At 43.9% G+C, this 13,018-nt stretch overlaps 2 protein-coding genes across 2 annotated transcripts in view; both read left to right on the forward strand.

Annotated features, from left to right (window-relative positions):
* LOC132906030 (uncharacterized) overlaps positions 1 to 13,018 on the forward strand; it is a 171,758-nt gene that overhangs the window by 115,503 nt on the left and 43,237 nt on the right. The gene's annotated exons all lie outside the window — the stretch shown is intronic.
* LOC132906031 (uncharacterized) overlaps positions 2,360 to 13,018 on the forward strand; it is a 57,639-nt gene continuing 46,980 nt past the window's right edge. The window contains exon 1 of the mRNA XM_060957868.1: positions 2,360 to 3,514. Within this exon, the coding sequence (XP_060813851.1) occupies positions 3,389 to 3,514 (126 nt within the window). The 5' untranslated portion in view covers positions 2,360 to 3,388. The remainder of the gene's footprint in view (positions 3,515 to 13,018) is intronic.

The following is a 13,018-nucleotide window of genomic DNA, read 5'->3' on the forward strand; positions in this document are numbered from 1 at the left end:
TCTTTAGAATTCATTTTCGAGAAGCTTGAAATCGTGTTTTAGAGGAAATTTTATAAGGACAGGACGACGATTAACTATAAGTTAATCCTCGGACTTAAACGTTGTAATTTTAGTAGTATTGTTTTTCCGCGATGTTGTTCTCGGAGTCTAATAATTTCACGGAATCGAGTCGATAGAGAAAGTTCACCGTTATTGCGATACACTCGGACAACCGTGTCGCTTCTTTGGCTCGGTTCGATAACGCGCAAGAAACTTGGAAACACCGGCTGTGTACACTCTACAATTTGTGGCTGCACAAATTCCACCAAATTTATCGAATTTCGCTCCACCACGATAATCATGCGGCTTTGTTCGTTTAAGGGGAAAAAGTGCGGCCGCTGGAGAAATTAAATTTCAGCCTACCCATCGATTTCAAACCCGCCGCAAACAAACTATTCGTAAGTTTTCGCTGATTCCTGCTTAATCGTTTTAGAAGAGTCGTCGCTCTACTCACCGTTATTCCGCTGTAATTTGATTTGCACCTAAGGCTTATTTAGTTTCCAACGGTAAATTAATTAGAGCGGACGCGAGAATTGCGCGCATAAAGCGATAATCCAGACACAAAGTGTTTTTCTTATTAGAGTACTGGTCTTGTGATACAGATTTCACAGAAAGAGGTATTATATTTCCGACAGTTCTATGACTAGAATGTGACACAACTAAATACACATTTACTTTATCCTTTAAACATTAGTACAATTGCTTTGTATCATCGTTGCAAGTTTAAGCTTCCATAGATAAATGCACGAACGTTCGCAGTCTATTTACAATTGTTAAGTCACGTGGTATAAGGTAAGAATCGATTGGACGCGGTTGTCAAGAGGGAAAAGGTGCAAGCAATGTTCCAAAGTTCGGTAGAAGAGTTTTCTCCGAATTCTATCCAAAGTCGATTAATCATCTTGTCAACGCCTTTATCCCATCTGGATGTATCTGGCCGCGTGATTCGTTCAGTCGATAAAATATCTGTGAAGTGCGTCAGCCGAGGTTTATCAACCCGCAGGCCGAATCATCAGGCAGATTGAACGAACGAATTAACTTTTCATTGAGGGATGCGTTGCACGAATTACGTTTTCTTTGTCTCCCTCTTTATTCAACTTGCCGAGTTTCCGTCTCTCGTTCTCCATCGTCTCCTTCGCTTCTGCATTCTTCCAAGTCTCAATTATCTTCCACCCACGATTCAACGATGACACGAAGCTTTCACGCGGATGATTTATAAAAATGTTGACGACCAATTTTAAGCCATCGTTAGATTCAAAGGTTTCGGAATAGTTTAATCGGCGTGATGAGATTACGCAGTTCTGAAAAGTTTCAAGTTATCTTAATCACGATAGGACTCGGTCGATGAAGACCGATCGAAGAAGAATTAAAGGAAAATTGAAACGCGAACGAGCCGAACGATTTTATGTAATTATATGTATATCGATCGAATTGGAAAAATTATACGCGCTGCGTTTATGAGTTTCTAATGGAACATTAATTTGCGGTTTCGATAGGGCGTTGAATCGATGGGGCAGTAAAATTAGCGTTCGTTTAACGATTATCGAGAATGTCGAGGTACTCGTCGACCACCACTATCATTTAGTTCTGGCAATTCGGTGTACGTTGTTGGACCTACATATATCCAACGAAATTGAAAACCGATTCGACGCGACGATCATTCGCCCATATTCCTTTCGTCGATGTCTTTCTCGTAATCCTCGATTCCGTGGCGGAACCACCATCGGTTTTGTTTCTTCTTCATCTTCTTCTTCCTTCGCGAAAACCAATGTTCCACGTCAGAGGAGACGATCCAACGAGGGCAATTTAAAACGTCTCTCGTCAAAAAATCGGACAGCAAGCGTTTGTCACGTTAAGGGACGACTGTAACTTTTATATTTTTCCGCATCGTGACTCGTGTCGTCTCATCTTGAAAAATACGCCATGTACCAAGCCTGGCGAACGTTCTACTTGTCTACACGCAAAGTACATCGTTCCTAGTAACATTGGAGAGAATCGAAAACTTCCGGATCGCGAAAGTACCGGTTTTATCGTAACCGTACCATGCTTCCCTTGACTCTTACATAAAACAGGCTTAACGATCGATTCCATATTCTGGGATACGACGAGAATTGAAACGGATCCACGCTTCTCGCGCATCCTTCGCCGAAAATTGATTCGCAGCTGAAAAGAAGGCTGCCTTCTTCGTCCCCTCGATCCCGCCAATAATCCACGATTCCCATCGCGCGCGTACGGTCCATTCTTATTTCCCCGCTCCCCTCCCAGCTCTGGTTGAGGCGTCGCGACGATCGGACGGACGGACGTAGCGAGGACCAGCAAGCAGACTGGGAACGTCAGAGTGCCCTACGACTGCGCCGCGTGCACATCCCTGCCTGCTCGATCGTCATTCACGCGACCGTAGATCATCGTTCATGCTCTGCGAGTGCATCGATCGCGTGATCCATCACGATTCTTATTAATTCGTGAAAAGGACAGTTTGCCAGTGATTCAAGTGTTCTCGTGCGTCACCGTTCCTGTCCGTCTTCGTGGATCTCCGTATTTTTCGATTCACGCTTGTTCCGGTCTAAAAGCAGAGAATCCAAGGTTACGATTTCTCGAGTTTCGTCGTCTGTGTGTCATCGTTTCGTCCGACAGTTACCTACTTCGGCTATTGTACGAAAAATTCGCAAGTAACCGCGTAAAATGCGCGCGCCCTGACGAGCTACGATAAGCGACGTCGTTCATCGAGACACCGTATCGATTGTTCTCCTTCATCGAGCACCGTTTACGATGCTCCCGCGGCCAAAGGCTTGAAAGAGCCTGGCGAAAAAAGCGGATCGCCCAAGTACACGTAGTCTTTCGCAAACGCGATCCAACGAGAGCTAGAAAACACCGGACGATCGAGAGCGATGCGTTGAACCATCGATCACGACGAGCGGCGCGGGGATGAGCGAGGCGTTCAATTAAAGCGTTCCAGAAGTGAGCGACAGAGAGCGAAGGAACAGGGGGAGTCGCGTGACTCGCTTGGAAAATATTAGTCGCAGAGACGGGGTTTATGATGTCGTCTCTCGTTCTCGTCGTTGTACCGACCGAATACCGGTCGCGTTGAAGTTTGGAAAAAAACAATCCTCCTACCAACCGCACCAGTGATTACGTACACAGCGTTCGATCGGCCGAGCGTTTTTTGTCTCGAAAGATCACATCTCGTAGCGTGAGCGAGCAACGTGAAATACATTTTCGTTGAACGGCTGACGATCGCGATCGACAACGTCCATGCTAGCGAGCATTTCGACCGGTTGATTTGGCGCGCGCGTGACACGAAAGAGGAACATCGGACTTTGGAAGTATTCCAGCTGCAGATCCAGCGTGGACAATGAAGTGGTGCTTAGTGGTGCTGATTCTGGTCGGTGTCACACGGGCCGACAATTCCGTCGAGACGGCCTATTCGATCTTCACGTGTCCGGACCTGAATTCTCAAGAGGAGATCGATTTGAACGCGGTAAGTCTTCTCTATTGTTCTTCTCCTTCCCCTTTTTCTTTCTTTTTTCGTCTGTTCTTTGCGATCATCCGCCGATTACGTAACCGTGGATTTCTGCGGTTTGCCTGTTGGATTGACGCGACCAATCGTAAAAATAATTGGGTACCATCCCCAGCGCCTTGACATCAGATTTTCGCTGTAGACTAAAGCCAAGGATTTCCGCGTTCCAACGTGGCGAATTTTTCTTCCTTTTACTTCCTCCGCTAGGATGTTGGAGTGTTACCGAATGACGTTCTGTTATTGAAAAAGCGATGAAAAATTTACCAGTCGGACGATCTCGCCTTTCTTTTATTTCCTTCCGGCGAGCAAGAACCGTTCTTCCGAGGATGTTTTAATCGCGTCATTAAATTCGTGCCACGTAAACTGGTACGAGCAGGATTTTTCTGTGATTGCTTTAAAACAATTACCCGTGCGATGATTCTACGTAACGGCCGTTTCTTTTACGAAGAGGCGAAAAAACCATGTTTGTCGCATCGCCTTGAGCATTCCAGGGCACACTCGACCGACGCGACGCGATGGTGCGAATCGCACGTAGAAATTCTATACAGGCAAGAATTCACATACTCGTAAAATAATGCGCGAGCTGCTCGTACCGGAGATTCTCGGGAACGTTTAATCGAAGCGCCATTAAAAGCTCGGAATGAAATATCGACGCACGATGGTGTCTTTCATTCGTCTTTTCCTGGCAAACCTCAACGTCTATCGAATGATTTTTATCGTTACGAACGCGGAAAGGAAAAAAGAAAGAGACACGGACGTCGATCTGTCCCAATGAAAATTCAGAGATCCACGGATGATTTGTACCACTCTCTTTTTTTCTGCCAACGGTGGAATATATCGTGGAAAGATACGGATCTCGGTCGGACCTCGCCTCTTTCAGATTAATGCGATTCCAATAACTGCGCTGGTTTGTTGCCGAGTTTGAGAGCCGTGACAACCTACCGTTACATCGCGTGTCTCCCCTGCCGCTTTTATTTTCCATTAAAAAAAGAAAAATATCGTAGCAGGGAAAATGCGAGTCCAGTGGACGCGCATTAAAAAAAAATACGAGGAAGAAGAGGAAAAAGGTAGAAAGGCAGGCAGCATTCGATGCGACCTCGCTGATAAATGTAATATCGATAACACCGTGGACGTGTCGCGGCGTTTTCGAAAGCACGTCGGTTGTTTTCTCCCGGTTTCCGCCATCCTCCATTTACCTTTTTATTTTATTCTCCGTTCCGTTCGTCGGAATTAATAAAAAAATCATTTCACGCCAGACGTGATATAGTTCCTTTTTCCCTCCCCGCCAACACTATAGATATTTTTTCTTTCCTCTTTTTCTGCCTTTTGGCCAATCGCACCAGCCATCCTGTTTAACTTTGATAGATAAAAATCCGTTACGTTGCATCGCGAGTTCATCGGAGGGTAAACTGTTTTCAATAGGGATGCACAGGGGCGGCGCTTTAGAGAATCGGGTCAGATTTGAGCTTTTTTAATGGACGTCCGGCGTCGGTCCGCGCGCATACGCTCGCCTGCCAGAATTCTAGCATCTTGCGTGGGATAATCGATACTCTAGTTTGATGTTTGTGCTCGGTTTTCCCTTCCTTTTTTTATAACATGCTTACTCGTCGTAGCGTGCCTGTATTTTCGTTTCATTCGCGCGTATTTTTTCTGCCGATACTGCGGGAAATGGCACGGCGGGTACCTGTATTAAGAAACGTTAAAATCGAATGTTTGTAAATCGCTATGGAGGAGCGTACGGAGAGCGAGTAAGCGCGCAGAGACGAGTCGCGTCCGTAGTGGCACGGAGTTGAGCCGTAGCTTAAAGTATCGTTAATTCAAAACAATTACGAGTTCCTGGCACGCGGCCTCTACGAAGTTGTCGAGTCGTTCGGGGCTTCTGGTTATGTAGCGAGCGCATTAAGTGGCGGCTATAATTTAAATGGCCACGTCCAAGAGCTCGTAATTCGTATCTGGCTGCGTTATCGACGCGATTTGCGCTCTCTCTTTTTGTCTCGTCAAGCTTCCTCTTTTTCCACCAAGTCGATGAATAAGCGCCGAGGATAGAACGCGGCGGAAACGCGGCAGATTGCGCGGAAAAATATTTATCGAAAACCTTCCCCTTTTCTCCTGTTCGTATATATTGGAATATCTCGGATTCGCAGACGATCGAAGACACCGCACGAGATTATTGGGTTCGAAGATTCGTATGGAATTCTTGGAAAATGCAAATTGATGGCTTGAAAATGTAGCTGACTCGATAGTCGTGGTATTAGACGGGGCGCGAACGGATCACGAGGTTAGAATTTTTTCCTCGGCTCACCGATTGTTCGCGTTTTTGCATCGGCGTTGTATCGATCCCTGAAAAATTTATGCATTGAATATAAAATGACGAATTACGAGCGATCGGACGTCCCGAAATATAGAACGCGGCAACGCCACAGCGATATATCGCGACAATACCGCGTTTGCGTCACGACATCACCGCGACGCGACGTTTCCGCACGATTCATCTTCCTGAACGATTTTGAATCACGCGTTGTCTAACCTCGTCGAGAAATTGAAAGAGGAATTTGAGAAAAAAATCTCCCGTCTAGAATGGATAATCTGACACCCTGAGGAAAGAGCAGAGATCGTCTTTGAAACAGTCGTCGTGAAACGCGAGCTAACGAACCATTCGACTTAGCAAGAGAAGCAGCGAGATACATCAACGATTAGCAAAGTCTCGCCCAAAGAGCTTGTCTTTTTCTCAAAGAAATCCACATAGCCGAGCATAAAGAAACGAAATAGGACAGTTACTTAAATCGTAGACGAGCCATCGTGATGCAAGATTGGTTGGGACCCTCCGGTGATACAGTGGCGCGTTTGCGAATGCAGTGGATCCAGCGCATTTACAGTTCCAAGTAGGTTAGCGCTCGAGCGTGTATTTCTTTCCTTTTTTCCACTCTTCCCTAGTCGTTTCTCTTCTCTTCTGGACAAGATAAGCTAACGATAGTCTCCCGAAAAAAGCGTAGATGCTGTGATTTTTGAGGGAACGCTCGGTCGTCTCCGACCGTGAATTTATTTTTAAAACTGGCGAGAACTTGCGAGCGTAGGAGCCGACTATAGTGTTGCGTCAAGACGATTAACAATTTATCAGGCCAAGTCCAAATAAATTCCTCCCGTTGAATGGAAATGCATTGGCCCGATTCAAGTTGCGGTTGCAAAATTGCTTCGAAGTAAGTCCTCCTGGATCTTTGTTGCGCGAAACTTTATCAGAAGCGTACGCTTCCGATATGCTTTCCCGCATGGAAGATGGTTTGAATTTCTTATCGTTACCGCGAGAGGAAGCGAAGAAGAAGAAGTTTATCGCGAATTGACGCAGCTGCGCAATTTGGCACGCTGTCTTAGGGATTATTGCGAAACAAATTCGCAGAGAACCGTGGAAACTATTATTCGGACGCGTGACATTAATCCGCGTGGGATGCGTACGCTGCGATCCGATACTTTTTCCTCTGCGCCGTTTGCTTGTTTTATCAATGCGCTTGGTGTCGGATCGACAAAGTTTACAAAAGGTTGGCAAACATATTTTTACGTTAGCATCGTAAATCTGGCAGCCGAATTGAGATTTGCGTCGGATGGAATTGTAAAACCGTAGCGATTGTTCATAGCCGCGAATACATATTACGCGTCACGAGTTCGATATAGAATTTACTAGTTTGGAACTTCCGTAAATGTTGGCAATTTCGCGTTGGCATTGTCAGACACGGTAAACTTTCCAATCCGCTGGCCTTATACCAACATCGATCACACAGCACCGCAATTGGGGTCCATATTGTGCATGTAAAGCGTCCAGCCGTCACTTAACCAATGTTATGTGTACGTTGCGTGTGTTACATTGGCTTCAATCATAACGATGAACTTGAGAGCGTAATAGAAGTATACCACTGAGAACCACCCGGCCCTGACGAAACAACGGTTTGGACAATCTCCTCTCAGGTTCGAGGTTTCGCTCTGTCCCGTGATTGACTACTGTACGACCACGTTACGAATCGTTGCGTTTGCAATCCCTATAAAACGTCTGTATGTAAATGTTAATAGCTGTAAGCATATAGCAGACGGAAATTTCAAACGGATAATTCGCCTATGCGTTGATTAATTTTAACACGAACGCGTCACGTTTCCGTAGAATTTCCGGGGTGAGAGCGAAACGTTTATCCTTCGAGGAAGACGTTTGGTTCATCGAGTTACATAATCAGAGGAAATAATATTTCGCCAAGGAGCCTGCTTCGTTACCAAATCGCTAATGAATTAAAGCCAGAGGTAGTAGGGTGATTAAATTACTCGCTGAACCTTCTACAGGTTGGGATTGTTCTCCGACCGATAAACTTTCTTCTTTTGGCCGGTGGAAATCGCGAACGGACCGGACTAAACGACGAACCGAACCGGTCGATTCGAGAGCTCGAATCACGCGGCCAATGCCTCGTTAAAGTACCACCGCACGCGTCAAAGCTTTTTCCTCGACGATTCGCCCGTTCGACGTTCCCTTTTGTTTAGAGTTTTGCGAGCTACAGCGCGTCGATTAGCATAAATTCCATTTAAGGCTCATGTACCGAATATATTGCGCGAGAAGCCACCGCGAACCGAGTTATGGGCAAGCTGTTGCGGAATTGGTTTCAAAGCTGGCTGCGTTCTGACGCGCACATCTAGAAAGCAATCAGCCTGTCGTAGCAGATTCTCCGATAGCTTTTCGTAAACGTCCTCTCTTTCCTTTTTGCATTTTTACGTTTCGTTGCTAGAAAATTGTTAACACGCTGTTTCGTTACACCGTTAACGTTATTCGCGCAAAATAACATTTGACTAACGAAACTTGACAGCTTTTAGCGTTGAATGAAACTTGTCCTATATCTTGTCGAAAGAGTATGAACATTAGGTGGGTTTTGTAGGAAAATGGGGTAAAGAGCTGCGTAAAAAGTTCCGTAGAAAATACACGTATAAAATATATGAAATGCAAATTACAACGTGCAAACTTACGATATTTAGCAATTCTAGTAAGCAAATTTTATTTTACCGCCGTATAGAACACACGATTAAATAGGTTGTAGTGAAAGCATCAAGAAAAGTGTAGGAATATAATAGACGTTTGTAGATGTTGTTTCACACAACGTTGTTAAAATATCACAAAAGTTTCTTCCGTTTTATTGCAAGAAAATGGATCATACGTAATTCGATAGAATAATATAAAACAGAAAGTGTTGTTCGTCTATTATCTCCTTATAAAACGAAAGAAACTTTTGGGGCAACCTAATAGTTAACTTGCAAGTACATCATCGGTTCATGTCGAAGTAGTTAAGTTTTGGATGAGAAATATCTGGTACAAGGTGCTCTAAATATCGGACGTAGATATCGCGGTTAGCATGTTCGCTTTCATCCTGATGGATCGTGTTCGAAACTGGGGTATCAGGAGAATATTTTTTCATGGAGTTTTCTTCGGTTATTCCCGAAATTCGTTCAAGATTGTCGAAATATCATCGTCCGGATGTTCTAAGTAATTAGTTATCGTATAATTAAATAAAATTAATGCTACTCAATTTCATTCAATACTTGGTATCAACCAAGACGATCTAATAACTTTAGAATTTTCTTTCGTCACTTGTATATAAATTAATCGAAGCTAATTCATATCAGAGAGAGAGAGAGAGGGAGAGAAAGAGCAGTCGTCCAGAAACAAAAAGTTGTAAAAGTCCTCTATAAAGCAGTAAGTCGATTTTGCAATAAAGTTCCATCAAAGGAACGTGGAATCTCTGGCGAGAGAAAAAAAATAGGTTGGATGTAAAAGAGAAAAATAGTTTAAAAACAAGAAAAAAGTACATCCTTTTCTTTTTAAGTATGTGAACGCTACAACCGTGAACAAGATCATCATCTAAGAGAATTAATTAAATGTGACTAAAAACCACGAAAATGATGTAAATCTTACGTGAAAAGCTATCTGGATAATGTAGGTGTAACTGGATCGGAAAAGCTACCTAAAAGATGACTTTACGCGCGACTAAAAAATTGTACGCGACGGAGAATGAAAAAAGAAAAAGCGCAAGACCTATAGCGCACTTGGACAAAGATTACAGAGTGTACAAGCGCCTCGCGGAAGTGTGTGTAAAAGTTGCAAATTGACGCGCGTAGAATTGATTGCGAAAGTTCTTGCAAGAGCCCGCTGGTAAAAGCCCTTTGGCGGAACAGAAATTTCAGCGGGAAATTCTTCGGCCATGTAAAGCCTGGAGGAAAGTCCGCGTAGCCCCCGTATTATGGGCAAGCTGTTGCAGTCTGCCTGTAACATCACGGTGTGCTTCCTCCCTTGCACATGCGAACGTGTCGTCGTCACTGTGGCCGCTTTTCACTGACGGGCAAAGAGTACAATGTTTCCGCGCCACTGCATGAAAACGCGAGCTTTCTTTGCGAGCACGATCGATCGGGATTACTGGGAGATTTATCGGAGTCTCTGGACGACATTGGTCGTCTTTCGATGTGTGTTCGAGGCAGTTGAATAAAAAGTCTTATCTCGATGAATTTTCCATTGTAAAAAGGAAAGAGAAGAGTAAGAGAAAAAAAGATGGCAAGAGCGGTATCACGCGCCAGAAGTATCTTTTTCAATCAAACGTTTTAAACCCGACAAGAAACTCCTTCGATCGATACCACCGACCCAAGAGGAAAGAACTTTGTCGCGTTTTTACTATCAGGCTTCTTACGCGGTTTATTCGAGGGAAGAACGTACAGAGACTTTTTTCCTTGAACTTACACTTCAAACTTACACTTCACGGTTCAACGTAGTAAGTATATGTCTCTTTTACGCCTTCAGATTCTACAGTTTTGACGCATCAAATTTTAAGAACGGTTGTATCCACCTCTCGTCGACTAACTTTTATTTCGGTAGGTTTTTTATCCCGACTGATGGCTGCTACCAACGCCAAGCAAGGCAAAATATCTGACAATTACTACGGATCTATTTTATATTCCACTTTGAAGCACGAGAAATCCAGGATGGTGCTTTTCCTCGAGGTATATGGTCGCTAGAGATTGTGCGAGATTTACGATGTTAGAAGCAGCTTCATCGACGAGAGGCTTTCGTTTTAAAGGGTTTCTATTATTCCGTACACGAACGGGTGGTTGAACTCGAACGACGCACACTTGGCTGCTTAGGCAGCTATATAAATTACATAAATGTATATCAGCATCGTTTCGTTTTATTTTATCTTATTCTATCGCATTTCATCCTGTCGTTAATTTCAATATTCCGTCATCGTATATTTATACCCGTCTCGAATAGGTTTCTCGTTAAACACAGCAATTGTACGCAGATACACATGGAAACGTTGCTTCGGTAATTGACATCGATTCATCGCATCGCCCACTATTCATAGAAATTCTGGGTGTGTTCAAGTCATTGATCTCTACACGAGTATTTATGTAACGCGTGTGGAACAAACCGAGCGCGACTCGATTCAATTTTCAAAGAATTCGACCGTACGAGAAGATCTTTCGCCGCGCGGCACAGTTTCAAAAGTTTTCAAGGGGAATTCTACTATCACCTTAAAGTTTATAGTAGAAAGATCGGAACGTGAAGCGGCAGCCCGACAAGATGACTCCGAGATCGATGCAATGCACTAGGATATTCCTTTTCGATAGCCGAATTTCACGCGGAAAAATTTCATCTCTGTGTGTTTTCCACACCGTTAGAGTCGACGGGACGATTTCTATTCAGCCGCAAGGAAAACGAAGTCAAGTCGGTGGCGGGGTTTCGCGTCAGCTCGAAGCCCCGGATGGACCGTGGTGGAACTTTTCTCGTATTTCACAGATAGCTGCTAACTTACTACGCTGGAGTACAGCAAGAAACGTTAATTTTTTCTCTCGTGCTCAAGCTGTCTTTCTCGCGGTACCAAGGCGAGGCTCGTTTTTCTTTCAATCGATCACCATCGTATCTGCACGTTACCGCTTTCCTCGATCATCTCGAAGGAAGCTAATTATCGAGAAACCGACTTTAGAAGAATTAGATGACTCTCTCCTTTTTTCCTCTCCTCTGTTCTCGTAAGTGAGTGGTGATTTTAATCAAAATGTAGGATATTCGCAAGAGTGGCCGGGTGAATCGTAAAAACGCGGCTGAAGAAGGAAATTTAAATATGGAAATTTTATATTGTCCCACGGTTATGGCTCGCCTTCTTTCATTTCTTTCCATTCTCACGCAATAAGTTCCTCGAGGCGGATAGACCTCGACGGACTATAAGTTTAAATACAAACGTTATGTAGCACGTACGAGATAAGGGTTCAGCTTTATTTCTTCCTTCTCCATGCGAATTTCTCTCTAACTCAATAATAAATGCAAACGCTCGGAAATTTTAAAAGTCGTCTCTCGAATGCTTTTCGCTTCAGGTCTGCGTAGATGTAATAAACTGATAACAGAGAGTAAATTAGAGAATTAACGAAATATATTTCCTGTATTTCTCTACGTTTCAGTTTATACTCTCTTCGGTATTTCTCTTGGTGTGTCTCGAAGAGGACATATTATATTTGCAGCGATGGTTCGGTGAATCGCAGTACTTTTACAAACATATTTTTCTTTTTCCTTTTTGTTCTTTTTTTGTTTGTTTGTTTTATATATAAAGCACGTGTGCGTTACAAGAGTCTTGAACGACTCTCTTATCAGATCGAATACCTTTTTTTCATCGGTTTTACGGGGCGGACGAATTGCGAAACAGCGGAACAGAGTGACAGACAGTGAACGAATACGAAGCAGTGGAAATAAAATTCCGAAGTTTCGTAGAGAACTTTTGGATCTCTTTCTTCGCCGAGCGGGAAACGGAGGCGTTTATTCCGAAATCTCATTTCCCGAAAAGTTCGTTCACGTGATGGTCCGCATGGCGTTTCGTTTAAAAAAAAATCCCCGGGATAACTTGGAAACTTGTTAAATCGAAAGAGGATTCACGGTTAATCTGTTCTACTGTCTGTTTTATTCGGCCAACAATTTTTCGACAAATGGAGTTCCATCAGGAGAATATACTTTGAATCATGACCGAGTGAAAGAAGAAGGAAGTTTAGGCGATAAGATCCGCGTTCCAGGGTGCACGGAAACCAGAAACGAGTACGAACAAAACGAGATCGGATATCTTCAACTTCCCTGACGAATAACTTTCCGATTGGATTCTTCGAATAATTCCCCTACCGACTTATCCACCGTATGACTTTCGCGCGTGCAAAATGTAGCTCGAATAAATAGCCACGAATCCGCGAACGACACGTTGTTTGCAGTTTGCTTAACCCTGTGAGCCGAGCGAAACGAGTAAACTTTTATCTTGTTGTTGGTACTTGTGAAGGGAAGTTTACGCTTCTGTTACAACGATATTTCGTCCTAACTCGTTCATCGTCAACCTTCCGAACGTGGCTAGTATAAAACGTTGGTCGTCGATGAAGTCAGCCGAAGGCCAAGCAACTTTTCCGTAATAATCTCGGTTGTTTGGT

The sequence above is a fragment of the Bombus pascuorum genome, chromosome 4, assembly GCF_905332965.1.
Source record: "Bombus pascuorum chromosome 4, iyBomPasc1.1, whole genome shotgun sequence".
Classification (NCBI taxonomy): Eukaryota; Metazoa; Arthropoda; class Insecta; order Hymenoptera; family Apidae; genus Bombus; species Bombus pascuorum.